The sequence below is a fragment of the Somniosus microcephalus genome, chromosome 24, assembly GCF_052327205.1.
Source record: "Somniosus microcephalus isolate GS21.2 chromosome 24, FLI_Smic_1.0, whole genome shotgun sequence".
NCBI lineage: Eukaryota > Metazoa > Chordata > Chondrichthyes > Squaliformes > Somniosidae > Somniosus > Somniosus microcephalus.
Window position 1 is genome coordinate 31,368,192 of NC_141010.1, and position 13,201 is coordinate 31,381,392.

Here is a 13,201-nt window from a genome sequence, read left to right on the forward strand (position 1 = left end):
TTCCAGAACATGTTTATACCGGTTTGGCATAAAAATAAACCTAAAAAGGTGACTCAACCGTGGATAACGAGGGAAATTAGGGACAGCATAAAATCAAAAAAAAGGGCATATCAACTGGCAAAAAAAAGCACCAGACCGGACAAAGGGATTAATCAGGAAGGGGAAAATAGAATACGAAAGTAAACTTGCAGCAAACATAAAGACAGACTGCAAAAGCTTTTATCGGTATATCAGGAGGAAAAGACTGGTAAAATCCCAAGTCGGTCCCTTGCAGTCCGATTCGGGAGAATATATAATGGAGAATAAGGAAATGGCAGACCAATTAAACTCATACTTTGGTTCTGTATTCACAAAGGAGGACACAAATAACCTCCCAGGAATATCAGCAAACATAGGGACTAATGAGAGGGAGGAGCTGACAGAAATTAGTATCTCTAGGGATATGGTGTTGGGTAAGTTGAGGGGACTGAAGGCCGACAAATCCCCGGGGCCTGATAAACTACATCCTAGGGTACTTAAGGAGGTGGCCCTGGAGATAGCAGATGCTCTAAGGATCATCTTCCGGAACTCCATTGACTCGGGAACAGTACCCGTGGATTGGAGGGTAGCTAATGTTACCCCAATATTTAAAAAGGGGGGTAGAGAGAAAGCAGGGAATTATAGACCAGTAAGCCTTACATCGGTTGTGGGCAAAATGCTAGAGTCCATTATTAAGGATAAAATAGCGGAGCACTTGACAAATGGGGAAAGGATCGGACAGAGTCAACATGGATTTACAAAGGGTAAATCGTGTTTGACTAATCTGCTGGAATTTTTTGAGGAAGTAACTGGTAAAATAGATGGGGGAGAGCCAGTGGATGTGGTGTACCTTGACTTCCAGAAAGCCTTCGATAAGGTTCCACACAAAAGATTATCATGCAAAATTAAGGCTCATGGGATTGGGGGCAAAGTATTAACGTGGATAGAGAACTGGCTGGCGGATAGAAAACAGAGAGTTGGAATAAATGGCTCGTTTTCGGAGTGGCAGGCAGTGACCAGCGGGGTGCCGCAAGGATCTGTCCTGGGACCCCAGCTGTTCACTATATATAAATGATCTGGATCAGGGAATTGGATGCAATATTTCCAAATTCGCTGACGACACTAAACTAGGAGGAGGGGTGGGCTCTGATGAGGATGTCAGGAGGCTACAGTGCGATTTGGACAAGTTGGGGGAATGGGCGGATACGTGGCAGATGCACTATAATGTGGATAAATGCGAGGTTATCCACTTTGGGGGTAAAAACAGGAGGGTAGATTATTATCTAAATGGCAATAGATTGGGAGATGGGGAAGTGCAGAGGGACCTGGGTGTTCTTGTGCACCAGTCACTGAAGGAGAGCATGCAGGTGCAACAGGCGATTAAGAAGGCAAATGGTATGTTGGCCTTCATATCAAGGGGGTTCGAGTATAGGACTAGGGATACCTTACTACAGCTGTACAAGGTGCTGGTGAGACCGCATCTGGAGTATTGTGTACAGTTTTGGTCGCCCCATCTGCGGAAGGATGTTCTTGCCATGGAAAGAGTGCAACGGCGATTCACCAGGCTGATACCTGGAATGGCGGGAATGACCTACGAAGAGAGATTAAATAGTTTGGGCTTGTACTCACTGGAGTTTAGAAGATTGAGAGGGGATCTCATCGAAACATATAAAATTATGGCAGGCCTGGACAGGCTGAATTCAGAGAGAATGTTTCCAATGGCCGGGGAGCACAGAACCAGGGGCCACAGTCTAAAAATAGCGGGCAAATCATTTAAAACAGAGATGAGGAAGAATTTCTTCATTCAAAGAGTGGTGAGCCTGTGGAATTCCCTGCCACAGAGGGCTGTGAAGGCTAATTCAATAAATATTTTCAAGAGAGAATTGGATATATTTCTGAAGGCTAAGGGGATTAAGGGTTACGGAGAAAAGGCGGGGACGGGGTACTGAACTGGTAAGATCAGCTATGATCTCAGACGAAGATCAGCCATGATCTCATTGAATGGCGGAGCAGGCTCGAAGGGCCGAATGGCCTACTCCTGTTCCTATCTCTATGTTTCTATGTTACACGGCCACAGATCCAGGAGCGGCCACTAATATGAAGTAAAACTTACCTGAACCTACTCCTGCATTTTGCCGGTTAACCGAGATTACCGGTTCTTTAGGTGCCGGTAAATCGAGAGTTTCCTGGTATATATAATCATACTTAATCTTGGAAAAAGACAGTGTTATACGGTTCTTTCTCTAATAAGGTACACATTTATTTGCAGAGGTCATCAAAACAAAGTAGACAGAAATGTCTTTGTGCAAGTTAGAGATTGAACGTGTGCACCAGGTTCTGTCCCTAATGTTGAAGAATTTGGAATGTCCAATATGGTGAGTCACAATTTCATACATTTCTGCAGTATCAGAAATTGTGATCTGAGGCGCTGTTCATTTTGAATACAATTTACCAGAAAATCGTGTCTAATGGGTTCCTTTGGGCAGTATGTTGGTATACCCTCAGTTATGTCCTGTACACTGCACTTTCTCTGGTTTTATGCACTGGCACAGTGCTATTCTTCCTAACCATGCTGGATTGGCATAGTGGTTAGCACTGTTGCCTCACAGCGCCAGGGACCTGGGTTCAAATCCGGCCTCGGGTGACTGTCTATGTGGAGTTTGCACATTCTCCCCGTGTTTGCGTGGGTTTCCTCCAGGTGCTCCGGTTTCCTCCCACAGTCCAAAGATGTGCGGGTTAGGTTGATTGGCCATATAAAAATTGGCCCTTCGTGTTAGGGAGGATTAAATATGTGGGGTTACGGGGATAGGGTTTGGGTGGAATGGCTGTCAGTGTAGGGACCGGGTGCTAGGGTTTGGATGATCAGCCATGATCTCGTTGAATGGTGGAGCAGGCTCGAAGGGCTGAATGGCCTACTCCTGCTCCTAGTTTCTATGTTTCTATGGATTCTGACGCGTCTTGATTCTGTCTCATCTCCAAATAAGCTAATTATTAAAGTAATGCGAGAAATCTCCACGCTGGTTTGTAAATATTTCAGTATTTTCTCATTGTTGTTGGTTTTTGCTGGGTTATGTATAGCCTTCATCTATGAATTTAATACTTACATTTTTATATTAGCTTAGAATTGATGAAAGAACCAATATCAACAAAATGTGATCATCAGTTCTGTCGGTAAGTAAAATATCTGTTTCTCCTTTCTGAAATCATGTTGCTTAGTGTTGCTGCTCGCATTTATAAAAAAAAAAGTAGATTGTCTAGGAAGCTATTGATTAACTTGGGTTGAAGGACATTACTGCCTCACACTTTTTGCGAGCTGAATCTGCTCATGCAGAAGTATGGGGGTGAAGAAACCTTGGTTCAGGCATTAGATAAGCAAGCAAATAAATAACCGTAATGTATACAACTTGTATTTACAGTAGAAGCTATAGAAATCATGGATGTTTACAGCACAGAAGGAGGACATTCGGCCCATTGTGTCTGTGCTGGCCGAGAAACTGTTACCCAGATTAATTCCACGTTCAGCTCTTGCTCCGTACAAGCTCTTGCTTGTAGGTTACGGCACTTCAAATGCATATCCAAGTACTTTTTAAATGCGATGCGGGTTTCTGCCTCTACCACCCTTTCAGGCAGTGAGTTCCAAACCCCCACCACCCTCTGGGTGAAAAAAGGTACTTCTCATAGAAGATAGGAGCAGGAGTAGGCCATTCGGCCCCTCGAGCCTGCTCCGCCATGCAATGCGATCATGGCTGATCATCCAAATTCAGTACCCTGCCCCTGCTTGATCCCCTTAGCCTTAAGAAATATAGCTAACTCCTTCTTGAAAATATTTAATGAATTGGCCTCAACTATCTTCTGTGGTAGAGAATTCCACCGGTTCACCACTCTCTGGGTGAAGAAATTCCTCCTCATCTCTGTCCTAAATGGCTTACCCCTTATCCTTAGCCTGTGACCCCTGGTTCTGGATTCCCCTGCCACCGGGAACACCCTTCCTGCATCTAGTCTGTCTAGTCCTGTTAGAATTTTATAAGTTTCAATGAGATCCCCTCTCATTCTTCTAAACTCTAGCGAATATAAGCCCAGTCAACCCAATCTCTCTCCATACGTCATTCCTGCCATCCCAGGTATCAGTCTGGTGAATCTTCACTGCACTCCCTCCATGGCAAGAACATCCTTCCTCAGATAAGGCGACCAAAACTGCACACAATACTCAAGGTGTGGTCTCACCAAGTCCCTGTACAACTGCAGCAAGACATCCTTGTTCCTGTACTCGAATCCTCTCGCTATGAAGGCCAGCATACCACTTGCCTTCTTAACCGCCTGCTGCACCTGCATGCTTACCTTCAGCGACTAGTGCACAAGGACACCCAGGTCTCGTTGCACTTCCCCTTTTCCCAATCTATTGCCGTTCAGATAATAATCTGCCTTCCTGTTTTTGCCACCAAAGTGGATAACCTCGCATTTATCCACATTATACTGCATCTGCCAATGGCCCAACCTGTCCAAAACTGGAGTTTCTCTGCATCCTCCTCACAGCACACACGCCCACCCAGCTTTGTGTCGTCTGCAAACTTGGAGATATTACATCTAGTTCCCTCATCTAGATCATTAATATATATTGTGAATAGCGGGGGTCCTAGCACCGATCCCTGCGGTACCCCACTAGTGACTGCCTGCCACTTGGAAAAAGACCCGTTTATTCCAACTCTTTGCTTCCTGTCTGCCAACCAGTTTTCTATCCAAGTCAGTACCTTACCCCCAATCCCATGTGCTTTAACTTTGCATGATGATCTCTTATGCAGGACCTTATCGAAAGCCTTCTGAAAGTCCAAATACACCGGTTCTCCCTTATCTATTCTACCAGTTACATCCTCAAAAAATTCCAGTAGATTAGTCGAGCTTGATTTACCTTTTGTAAATCCATGTTGACTTTGTCCGATCCTGTCACTGTTTTCCAAGTGCTCTGCTAGTACATCTTTTATAATGGACTCTAGCATTTTCCCCACTACTGATGTCCGGCTTACCGGTCTATAATTCCCCGTTTTCTTTCTACCACCTTTTTGAATAGTGGGGTAACATTAGCTACCCTCCAATCCATGGGAACTGTTGCAGAATCTATCGAATTTTGGAAGATGACCAGCAATGCATCTACTATTTCTAGGGCCACTTCCTTAAGTACCCTAGGATGTAGATTATCAGGCCCTGGGGATTTATCGGTCTTAAATCCCATCAATTTCCCTAACACCATTTCTCTACAAATACTGATTTCATTCAGTTCCTCCCTCTCATTAGACCCTATGTTCCCCGACATCTCTGGGAGTTTATTTGTGTCCTCCTTTGTGAAGACAGAACCAAAGTATGTATTTAATTGGTCTGCCATGTCTTTCTTCCCCATTATAAATCCCCCTGATTCTGACTGCAAGGGACCTACGCTTGACTTCCCCAATCTTTTTCTCTTCCCATATCTATAGAAGCTTTTACAGTCAGTTTTTATGTTCCCTGCAAGCTTACACTCGTACTGTATTTTCCCCCTCCTTAATTAATCCCTTTGTCCTCCTTTGCTGAATTCTAAACTGCTCCCAATCCTCAAGTTTGCTGCTTTTTCTGGCCAATTTATATGTCCTCTCCTTGGATCTTATGCTATCCCTAATTTCCCTTGTTAGCCAATGTTGAGTCACCTTTTTTGTTTTTTTATGCTAAACAGGGATGAACAAATTCTGTAGTTCATCCATGCGATCTTTAAATGTTTGCCATTGTCTATTCACCGTCAACCCTTTAAGTAACATTCCCCAATCCATCCTAGCCAACTCGAGCCTCATACCATCGTAGTTTCCTTTATTTAAATTCAGTACCCAAGTCTCTGAATCAACTACTTCACTCTCCATCTTAATGAAGAATTCGATCATATTATGATCGCTCCTCCCCAAGGGGCCTCGCACAACAAGATTGCTAATTAATCCTTTCTCATTACATAATACCCAGTATAAGATGGCCTGATCTCTAGTTGGTTCCTCGACATATTAGTCCAGGAATCCATCCCGTATACACTCTAGGAATTCCTCTTCCACAGTATTGTTACTAATTTGGTTAGCCCAATCTATATGTAGATTAAAGTCACCCATGATAACTGCTGTTCCCTTATTGCACGCATCTCTAATTTCCCGTTTATTGCCATCCCCAACCTCTGCATTACTGTTTGGGGGTCTGTATACAACTCCCACTAACATTTTCTGCCCTTTGGTATTTCTCAGCTCTACCCATACAGATTCCACATCATCAGAGCTAATATCCTTCCTTACTATTGTGTTAATCTCCTCTTTAACCAGCAGTGCTACCCCACAGCCTTTTCCTTTTTGCCTGTCCTTCCTGGATGTTGAATTCCCAGCCTTGGTCACCCTGGAGCCATGTCTCCGTAATCCCAATTATACCATATCCGTTTACATCTATTTGCGCAGCTAATTCATCCACCTTATTACGAATGCTCCTCGCATTAAGACACAAAGCCTTCAGGCTTGTTTTTTTAACACTCTTCGACTTTTTAGAATTATTGTTTACTGCGGCCATGTTTGATTTACACCCTTGGTTTCTCTGACTTCCACTTTTGTTTTTCTCCTTCCTGTCTTTTGCTTCTATCCTTGTTTCCCTTTCCTCTGTCTCCCTGCACAGGTTCCCAACCCCCTGCCATTTTAGTTTAAACCCTCCCCAACAGCACTACCAAACACTCCCCCTAGGGCATCGGTCCCGGTCCTGCCCAGGTGCAAACCGTCCAGTTTGTACTGGTCCCACCTCCCCCAGAACCAGTTCCAATGTCCCAGGAATTTGAATCCCTCCCCCTTGCACCATTCTTCTAGCCACGTATTCATCTGAAATATCCTTCTATTTCTACTCTGACTAGCACGTGGCACTGGTAGCAATCCTGAGATTACTACCTTTTTGAGGTCCTATTTTTTAATTTACCTCCTAACTCCCTATATTCAGCTTTTAGGACCTCATCCCGTTTTTTACCTATATCGTTGGTACCTATATGCACCACGACAACTGGCTGTTTACCCTCCCCTTCCAGAATGCCCTGCAGCCGCTCCGAGACATCCTTGACCCTTGCACCAGGGAGGCAACATACCATCTTGGAGTCTCGTTTGCGGCCGCAGAAACGCCTACCTATTCCCCTTACAATAGAATCCCCTATCACTATAGCTCTCGACTCCCCTCTAATCCTTCTACCAATTACTTTAAATTTATGCCCCCTGGTTATTGACCTCTCTGCTCGGGGAAATGGGTCCTTATTATCCACTCTATCTAAGCCCCTCATAATTTTATACACCTCAATTAAATTTCCCCTCAGCCCTCTCTGTTCCAAAGAAAACAACCGCAGTCTATCCAATCGTTCCTCATAGCTAAAATTCTCCAGTACTGGCAACATCCTCGTAAATCTCCTCTGTACCCTCCTAATGCAATCACATCTTTCCTGTAATGTGCTGACCAGAACAGTACGCGGTACTCTAGCTGTGGCCTAACTAATGTTTTATACTGCTCAAGCATAACCTCCCTGCTCTTATTCTATGCCTCGGCTAATAAAGGAAAGTATCCCGTATGCTGCCTTAACCACCTTATCTACCTCTCCTGCTACCTTCAGGGATCTGTGGACATGCACTCCAAGGTCCCTCTGTTCCTTTACGCTTCTCAGTATCCTCAAAATAATTTGTTTTGAAAGGAAAAAGTCGCTGGCCTGAAGCCTGAAATTTACAAGCAGTTATAACTTCTCTAAACTGACTTCAGTAATTTATACGTAGTCACAATTAACTTAATTTTTCCAACGAGCAGCAGTAGTCTTAGAGACAGGTCAGATTAGCAGATAAATATCATAACTGTGCTCCAGAAATAACTGCTTGTGAGCAATGCTACTGGAGATGCACCAGAATTTTAACATTTTGATTGCACACTGGTGTGATAAGAGTACCAATGGAGAGAAGTGATTATAAAACAGAATTTGCAACTGTCTTGTCCTGCACGTTTTTCATTGGAAATTTACCAATGTGCAATGATCTGGTGCAGCTATTAAAATATTTATTTAATGTGTGCTGCTATTTTTCCAGCTAACTTTTTATTTTCCTTTAATTCTTTTGTGAAGGTTTTGTATATTGAAGCTTTTTGGCAAGAAGAAAGGTACTATACAGTGCCCATTGTGTAACAACGCACTCACCAAGAGGTAGGTCAGTGCTAAGGTAAATAATGTATCGAGCACTTTCTTTTGTTCATGCTCTATTTTGGGGACACTCTTCCCCAACCCAAAAAGAACAATCTTCAGGAGGGTTGGGAAAGAGTGAGTTTTGTGTATGTTCCCCAGAGAAAGATGGCGTAAAACCCCTTGAATAACGTGCAACACTGGTGTTGCAAAATATAAAAAGAATTGGTGTATCTCAGATTGCTCCAGTAAAAATTATACTCCAATTAGGTATGCCTTGGTTGGTTGTACAGTTATCTGCTCCATACAGGAAACTCTCTTTTTTAACCGGCACCTAAATAACCGGAAATCTCTCTTCACTGGCAAAATTCAGGAGTAGGTTCAGGTAAGTTTTACTTTATATTAGTGGCCGTGTAACCAGGGTTCATGGATCTGTGGCCGTGTAACCGGGCTTCCTGCACCTGTTGCCGTGCAACAGGGACTCCTGGATCTGTGGCCATGTAACCGGGACTCCTGCACAAGTGCCGTGTAACCGGGGCTCCTGCACCTGCGGCCGTGTACGGGGTTCTCGTACCTTAGTAACTATACCTCTCTGTAATCCGGACTTTTTGATCAACCGGCACCACGCTGGTGCCGGATAAGAAAGAGTTTCCTGTACTTGTATTTACTCTCTCATTAAATATGACCCACAAAGCACTACTGCACTTAACGTTCAGCGGTTACTGGAGTTCATGCTTCCTTGTCTTCCAGTTGAGCTTTTCATCAATTAGTACATTTGATTTTTCAATAACAACTACTTGCATTTATATGGCACCTTTTTAATTGGTTAAACATCCCACGGTGCTTTCAGCTTGGTTATTTTTCCAGACCATACCAAAGTGTTTTTAGGATTCGAGTTTGTATTAACTGCAGGAAGGTATTTTCCAATACAAAAGCAAAATACTACGGATGCTGAAAATCTGAAATAAAAACAAAATGCTGGAACTGCTCAGCAGGTCAGGCAGCATCTCTGGAGAGAGAGAGAGAGAGAAACAGAGTTAACGTTTCAGGTCACTGACCAGGGTCATCGACCTGAAACGTTAACTCTGTTTCCCTCCCACAGATGGTGCCTGACCGGCAAGATATTTTCCAACACCAGCGTTGCACGTTATTCAAGGGATTTTACGCCAAAATTTGGGTTTTCACAGCCAGAGAAAAAACACATTTCACGGGTTATTCAGAGACTTAAAATCACACTGAAATTTTGCCCTGGTTGTAGCTTTTCATGATATTTTTAACAGTACCCATGTTCAAACTGGGCAATATTGGGGCAGGTAACAAATACAGAAAGTATTTAAAGAACCCATTGAGCTAGTCAAGAAAACATTTTCAGTACCTAAAGAAACATGACCACAATTAATGGCAGCTTAGTGCCAGTGTGTCAAATTGAGTTGTGTCAAATCTTGATGGCAACTGAGTGTTTTCAGATGTGCTTTTTCATTGCTGTGCATTAACAGTGATTGTAATTTTTTTTTAATTTGTTTATGGGATGTGGGTGTCGCTGGCAAGGCCAGCATTTATTGCCCATCCCTGCCCTTGAGAAGGTGGTGGTGAGCCGCCTTCTTGAACCGCTGCAGTCCGTGTGGTGAAGGTACTCCCACAGTGCTGTTAGGTAGGGAGTTCTAGGATTTTGACCCAGCGACGATGAAGGAACGGCGATGTACGTCTAAGTCAGGATGGTGTGTGACTTGGAGGGGTGATGTTCACATGCGCCTGCTGCCCTTGTCCTTCTAGGTGGAAGAGGTCACAGGTTTGGGAGGTGCTGCTGAAGAAGCTTTGGCGAGTTGCTGCAGTGCATCTTGTAGATGGTACACACTGCAGCCACGGTGCGCCAGTGGTGGAGAGAGTGAATGTTTAAGGTGGTGGATGCTTTGTCCTGGATGGTGTCGAGCTTCTTACTGCAGAATACCTAGCCTCTGACCTGCTCTTGTTGCCACAGTATTTATGTGGCTGGTCCAGTTAAGTTTCTGGTCAATGCTGACCCCCTCCCCCCCCCCCCCCCCCCCCCCAAGGATGTTGATGGTGGGGGATTCGGCAATGGTAATGCCATTGAATGTCATGGGGAGGTGGTTAGCCTCTCGCTTGTTGGAGATAGTCATTGCCTGGCACTTCTGTGGCACGAATGTTACCTGCCACTTATCAGCCCAAGCCTGAACGTCATCCAGGTCTTGTTGCATGCGGGCATGGACTGCTTCATTTTCTGAGGAGTTGTGAATGGTGCTGAACACTGCAGTCATCAGCGAACATCCCCATTTCTGACCTTATGTTGGAGGGAAGATCATTGATGAAGCAGCTGAAGATGGTTGGGCCTAGGACACTGCCCTGAGGAACTCCTGCAGCGATGTCCTGGGGCTGTGATGATTGACTTTCAACCGCCACAACCATCTTTCTTTGTACTAGATATGACTCCAGCCAGTGGAGCGTTTTCCCCCCCGATTCCCATTGACTTCAGTTTTACTACGACTCCTTGATGTCAAGGGCAGTCACTCTCACCTCACCTCTGAAATTCAGCTCCTTTGTCCATGCTTGGACCAATGCTGTAATGAGGTCGGGAGCCGAGTGCTCTTGGCGGAACCCAAACTTGGCATTCGTGAGCAGGTTTTTGGTGAGTAAATGCTGCTTGATAGCGCTGTCGATGACATCTTCCATCACTTTGCTGATGATTGAGAGTAGACTGATGGAGCGGTAATTGGCCGGGTTGGATTTGTCTGGCTTTTTGTGGACAGAACATACCTGGGCAGTTTTCCACATTGTCAGATAGATGCCAGTGTTGTAGCTGTACTGGAACAGCTTGGCTAGAGGTGCGGCTAGTTCTGGAGCACAAGTCTTCAGCACGATAGCTGGGATGTTGTCGGGGCCCACAGCCTTTGCTGTATCCAGTGCGCTCAGCCGTTTCTTGATATCACGCATTAATGCAGAGGAATGTGTAATGTTTATTTTACATTTACTATCTAAGCTGCAGTCACTTTCCATCAGGATATATATATATATATATATATCTCTTTTGTGATAGATCTTGAAATAGTTTTCTAATACTACCATGCATTTCAGGAGTCTGCAGGAAAGCACTCGCTTTAAACAACTTACAGAGGGTATTATGAAAACAATCCATGCCTTTGAATTGGATACAGGTTATGAGTGTAAGTATCTAAACTGCTTTTATTATTTTGAGGTAAATCTTGCATTTCTCATCACTATAAATTTAAAAACTGCGGGGTTATTGTTTTCGAAAAGTATATTTTAGAAAATGCATGCCTTCAGTACTAATTGTGAACTGGTGACTAATGAGCAGGAAAAAGTACAAAATCTAGAAAGTTACTACAAATTCAAATGATTCTTTGAACCTTCACAAACTTAATGGAGGTGAAAGCAGGCTGTGCAATATTACCATGCAAACACTTGTGTTCTAATCAATGGATTAATGCTGCCCTTTAAATTAGTGGACAAAAGGAGCTTCATACAAAGGTGCCAACGATCCGTATGTTGATATCCCAAATCAATTTCCCCCCACTAATGAATATTTGGCAACTGATAATTTGGTGTTTTCAGTTGAAATTCTAGCAGTACGGTGACACTGGAATTAAGTACATAGATAGGGAGGGGCACACTCTGCTCAAAAAAATAAAATAATTGTATTCCAAGGAACCCCCACATGTAATATTTCGTAAAATGAAATAAATCATGAGTTTTTTTGTATTTGCTCTTTATTTCCCCTAACTTGTAAGGAAGAACTGTATCTTGCTGTCCTGGACACACATTATTGACCCTGTCATTGGTTATATTTTGGGAAAATTTAGTTAATGGCATTCTTTTATTCCTTTGTCTGTATAACCTAGTAAATCACAGAAGTAAAGAGTCAAAATCGCATACTATTTATGAAATTTCAAGGCCTATATACCTGTTGTGCTAAGGAGCTGTGTTCAGTTTGGGTACCCCTCCTTAAATACTCAAAAATGAAACTTTGACACTATAGGAATTCTAGACAACTATTGGATGTCATCTGCCTACTACTGTGCCATAGTTTGACGGGCAGGAATCCTCCCTGTTTATCTATGCTGTAGATACTGCAGTACCTAAATAAAATAGAGGTTATAAGTACAGATCAAGATGATGGAATGCTTTGTAGAATATGATGGTTCCTAAATTGTAGTATCCGTGGGAATATCATCCATGATTGGTAACTAGTCAAGTAATGTGGGATACATAGCTAGATGCGTATCTTTGAGGAGTTTTATTTGACTTGTGCCCTATTCCTCAAACCTTTACAATGGCTTCTTTAAAGAAAATCAATTCCATTGCAACATTTTTAAGTTTAAAAATACATTTCTTGCAGGCATCCTATTTATCCATGTGACAGTAGAAGACATCAATGTAGTCTTATTTAAAAGAAAGGTCTCGGATCACCCCCCAAAGCTCTGCTTTCTGTGTTGTAGTTCATCAAATCACACTTTCATGCTGATTTTTTTGTACCACTATTGTCAGCTATGTCGTTTGTCAGTCTGTCTCCAATCCATTACACCTACACATGGATAAGTAAAATCAAACATAATTATGAAGAGGAGATTTAACAAAGGAGGGAAGAAAGAAAACGGGGAACTACAGACCAGTTAGCCTGACATCAGTAGTAGGGAAAATGCTAGAATCTATTATTTAGGACGTGGTAACAGGGCACTTAGAAAATAATAACACAATTGGGCAGAGTCAACATGGATTTATGAAAGGGAAATCGTGTTTGACAACTCTGTTGGAGTTTTTTGAGGTTGTAACTAGCAGAATAGATATGGGGTAACCAGTGAATGTGGTATACAGTATTTGGATTTCCAGAAGGCATTCGATAAGAAAGAAAGACTTGCATTTATATAACGCCTTTCACGACCACATCTCAAAGCGCTTTACAGTCAATGAAGCACTTTTGAAGTGGAGTCACTGTTGCAATGGTGTCACACAAGAGGTTATTAAACAAAA

At 43.1% G+C, this 13,201-nt stretch overlaps 1 protein-coding gene across 1 annotated transcript in view; it reads left to right on the forward strand.

Annotated features, from left to right (window-relative positions):
- LOC147101178 (breast cancer type 1 susceptibility protein homolog) overlaps positions 1 to 13,201 on the forward strand; it is a 91,108-nt gene that overhangs the window by 4,543 nt on the left and 73,364 nt on the right. The window contains exons 2-5 of the mRNA XM_085966398.1: positions 2,288 to 2,393; positions 3,136 to 3,189; positions 8,144 to 8,221; positions 11,288 to 11,376. Of these exons, the coding sequence (XP_085822524.1) occupies positions 2,314 to 2,393; positions 3,136 to 3,189; positions 8,144 to 8,221; positions 11,288 to 11,376 (301 nt within the window). The 5' untranslated portion in view covers positions 2,288 to 2,313. The remainder of the gene's footprint in view (positions 1 to 2,287; positions 2,394 to 3,135; positions 3,190 to 8,143; positions 8,222 to 11,287; positions 11,377 to 13,201) is intronic.